Consider the following 3,668-nt stretch of genomic DNA (forward strand, 5'->3'; position numbering starts at 1 on the left):
GTATATTGTAAGTTTTTTTAAATCACCGATTGAAATAAGCCTTCTAGTAGAAACTCTTTAAAATTTTTAATCGGTAACACAAGTAACTATCATTCTTAGATCTATAATTATAAACGAGTCTTTCATTTATGTACATACAAGCCCAGATCGACTTGTATAATGTCAAATGAGTTAAACTTGAGGTTTATATGTTAAGGGTGATGATATGTACACAATTTTTTTTTAACATGCTTTACAGTATTGTACTGTACTGTACAACACTGTAAAGCATGTTAATTATGTACATAACAAAAAATAGTTGTGTACAAATCACTCCCTATATGTTAAACTCAGAAAAGAACGAGCTTGACTCTTATTTTTATAGTGGATAGTGGATGAACTCGAGTTGAAACTCTGAGTTGACTCGTATACAGATGCAACCGCCCTTGATGAAATAAAACAAAAAATCGCATATACATACTCAATTTTATCCCTGTCGCAATTCCAATCTAGACCACATGATACTTTGCATGTTTTCATTATCCATCTCTCAAAAAGATTATAGATGGATTCTTTCACCACCTCTGGTAATCTTTCAATCTTTCTTCCTTTCAATTTTCTGAATTTTAGCTAATATAATTTTCAGTTCACTGCAAACCCACTTAAAACACATCAATTTCTACCCACATATTAGGTTCTTCAAATCAATTACTAGTTAAAGTTCTCAAGTTTATTGCTCAATTTGGGGGTTTCTTTGCTGTTTGATGTTTACTGAATAAAGTTTGGATTTTTAGCTGAAATTACATCTGGATCTTCATGGATACTTTGTTAAGAACACATAATTCGTTTGAGTTTTTGCGCCCAATCAATAAATTTTCAGGTAATGTTAACACTTTGAGTTCATTTAAGTCTCAATTTCATGACCTTAGGTTTGGCCCTAAATTACCCCATTTCAAATGGGCTCATAAAAGTTGTGTTAAGGCTAGTAGTAGTGCTCTTTTAGAGCTAGTTCCTGAAATCAAGAAAGAGAATCTTGATTTTGAGCTTCCTATGTATGATCCTTCAAGGGGTCTTGTGGTTGACCTAGTTGTGGTTGGTGGCGGCCCATCTGGGTTAGCCGTTGCTCAACAAGTATCTGAGGCTGGGCTAACCGTGTGCTCGATTGACCCTTCACCTAAATTGATTTGGCCTAACAATTATGGTGTTTGGGTGGATGAATTTGAGGCTATGGATTTGTTAGATTGTCTTGATACTACATGGGCTAGTGCGGTTGTTTACATCGATGAGAACTCTACTAAGAGTCTTAATAGACCTTATGCTAGGGTTAATAGGAAACAACTTAAGACAAAGATGTTACAAAAGTGTATATCAAACGGGGTTAAGTTTCATCAAGCAAAAGTGATTAAAGTCATTCACGAAGAATTCAAGTCATTATTAATTTGTAATGACGGTGTGACAATTCAAGCGACTTTGGTTCTTGATGCAACGGGTTTTTCAAGATCTCTTGTGCAATATGATAAGCCTTATAATCCTGGTTACCAAGTGGCGTATGGTATTTTAGCCGAAGTGGAAGAACACCCTTTTGATGTCGACAAGATGTTGTTTATGGATTGGAGAGATTCGCATCTTAAAAACAATCTTGAAATTAAAGAAAGAAATTCAAAGATTCCAACTTTTCTTTACGCGATGCCATTTTCGTCCACTAGAATATTTCTTGAAGAAACTTCACTTGTGGCTCGTCCAGGGTTAAAAATGGAAGATATTCAAGAAAGAATGGTGTGTCGATTAAAGCATTTAGGTATAAAAGTGAAAAGCATTGAAGAAGACGAGCGTTGTGTCATCCCAATGGGTGGGCCCCTACCCGTATTACCTCAAAGAGTTCTTGGAATAGGTGGGACCGCAGGAATGGTTCATCCTTCAACCGGATATATGGTGGCAAGAACTTTAGCTGCTGCCCCAATTGTCGCAAAATCGATAATTCAGTATCTTAATTCTGAAAAAAAGGTCTCGGGAATCGATTTATCAGCAGAAATTTGGAAGGATTTGTGGCCTATAGAGAGGAGACGACAACGTGAATTCTTTTGTTTCGGTATGGATATCTTGCTTAAGCTCGATTTGGAAGGGACACGAAGGTTTTTTGATGCGTTTTTTGATTTAGAACCTCGTTATTGGCATGGGTTTTTGTCATCGAGATTGTTTCTACCTGAGTTATTGACATTCGGGCTTTCTCTTTTCGCTCATGCTTCTAATACTAGTAGGCTAGAGATTATGGCAAAAGGAACTTTACCGTTGGCAACTATGATCAACAATTTAGTTCAAGATCGAGAGTAGATATCAAGATTTATACTTATATACTTGTAAGCTTTTGTTCTTACCATTTGTATACTTTATATATGACAATTAATGTATCTTTCAGTTGATTAGCGTGTATCTGTATCTCTGTTTGTCATGGAAATCAATTTTTTCATACCTGTTTATGCAAGTTTATATCACTACTACTCTACTTTAATAGAAGGTGCCTTAAGTTAGGTTTTTGCAGTGTAGTTGTAATAAACAGAGCAAGACTGCTCGGAGAATTTTTCCGTTGACCCTTGTATATAAAAGTTTCTTACTTGTTGCACCATGTTTGGTGCACCCAGATTTTTGATCAACCTTCCGAGTGTCTCTTTGTTATCTGCAACGAGCTTCATTGTAAAAATAACCTCAAGGTTTTGAACTAAATCAAATTTCGGGTTGCCAAAATGGTATGGACCGATGGAAACGACCTTTGGAGTGTAATACTTTTCGCAATCATACATCTCTTTCACCGTCTGGGGAACTCTCTGAATTTGCGCAGTTGATGACAGTGAGGGTGTGGCATTATTGGCAATCGAATTTATTACGAATTCATCAAAATTGTACTCTTCACTATTGACCTCCATTTATATTTCGCACGACTATAATCAGACAGTATGAGTGAAATTTACTTGTATAGGATTTTATGGTCATCTTGCTACAAGTATATAAATAAATTCTTTTGTTCCTGGGTCTGATTCAGTTGTAGTTGAGATCGGATCTTAAAGATTTAGCTTTGTTCACAAATGAAGTTAAGAATGATATCGATATAAAAGGTATACTTGGTTGCTTTTTCAAAAAAAAACAAAAAAAAAGACCTGATGTGCAAGGACCTCACGGCCAACCACTTGGTAATCTTGTGATGGTTTTTTTAAAGGTACTGTTATGATTTATATATAAGATAATACATATTTGCTATTATTAGTTTGTGATTCATATTTTTCAAATTAAACATTTCGTAAGGGACATAGTTTAACTTTTTTTTTTTTTTTTTTTTTTAATATTGTAATGTGTTTAACTTTTAATATCGTATCTGTTGTTTTAAGAAAAGTAAAGATTAATAGGAAAATGTCATTCACATTATTATTTGTGATAAAGTTATTTGCTTTAAAATATTCAATGTAGTCTATCATATATGCTAAAACAACTATTTAGTTCGTGTATAACACAATGCGAGTAAACTTAAACTGTATAATAAAGTCAAGAACAATATACTATATGAATTCCAATAAACCATGTTATATGTAAGAATATATATTTATAGATACTATGATAATTAATGTATGTTTTAGTTGATTAGCCTGTATCTATCTCTTTGTTTGTCATGTAAATCAATCTTTTTCATACAGTTTATA

The 3,668-nt window shown here is 33.9% G+C and overlaps 1 protein-coding gene across 1 annotated transcript; it reads left to right on the top strand.

Annotated features, from left to right (window-relative positions):
* The first annotated feature begins 526 nt into the window (after window positions 1–526).
* Window positions 527–2,547, top strand: LOC139840188 (lycopene beta cyclase, chloroplastic/chromoplastic). Its single transcript, XM_071830417.1, has one exon. The coding sequence runs from the start codon at window positions 796–798 to the stop codon at window positions 2,308–2,310; it is 1,515 nt and encodes a 504-aa protein (XP_071686518.1). The 5' UTR covers window positions 527–795; the 3' UTR covers window positions 2,311–2,547.
* The last annotated feature ends 1,121 nt before the right edge of the window (window positions 2,548–3,668 follow it).

This window comes from Rutidosis leptorrhynchoides, chromosome 4 (assembly GCF_046630445.1).
Source record: "Rutidosis leptorrhynchoides isolate AG116_Rl617_1_P2 chromosome 4, CSIRO_AGI_Rlap_v1, whole genome shotgun sequence".
Classification (NCBI taxonomy): domain Eukaryota; kingdom Viridiplantae; phylum Streptophyta; class Magnoliopsida; order Asterales; family Asteraceae; genus Rutidosis; species Rutidosis leptorrhynchoides.

Bases quoted from the DNA above. Each gene is read 5' to 3' on its own strand.
- LOC139840188 (XM_071830417.1), top strand. From the start codon at position 796: ATGGATACTTTGTTAAGAACACATAATTCGTTTGAGTTTTTGCGCCCA.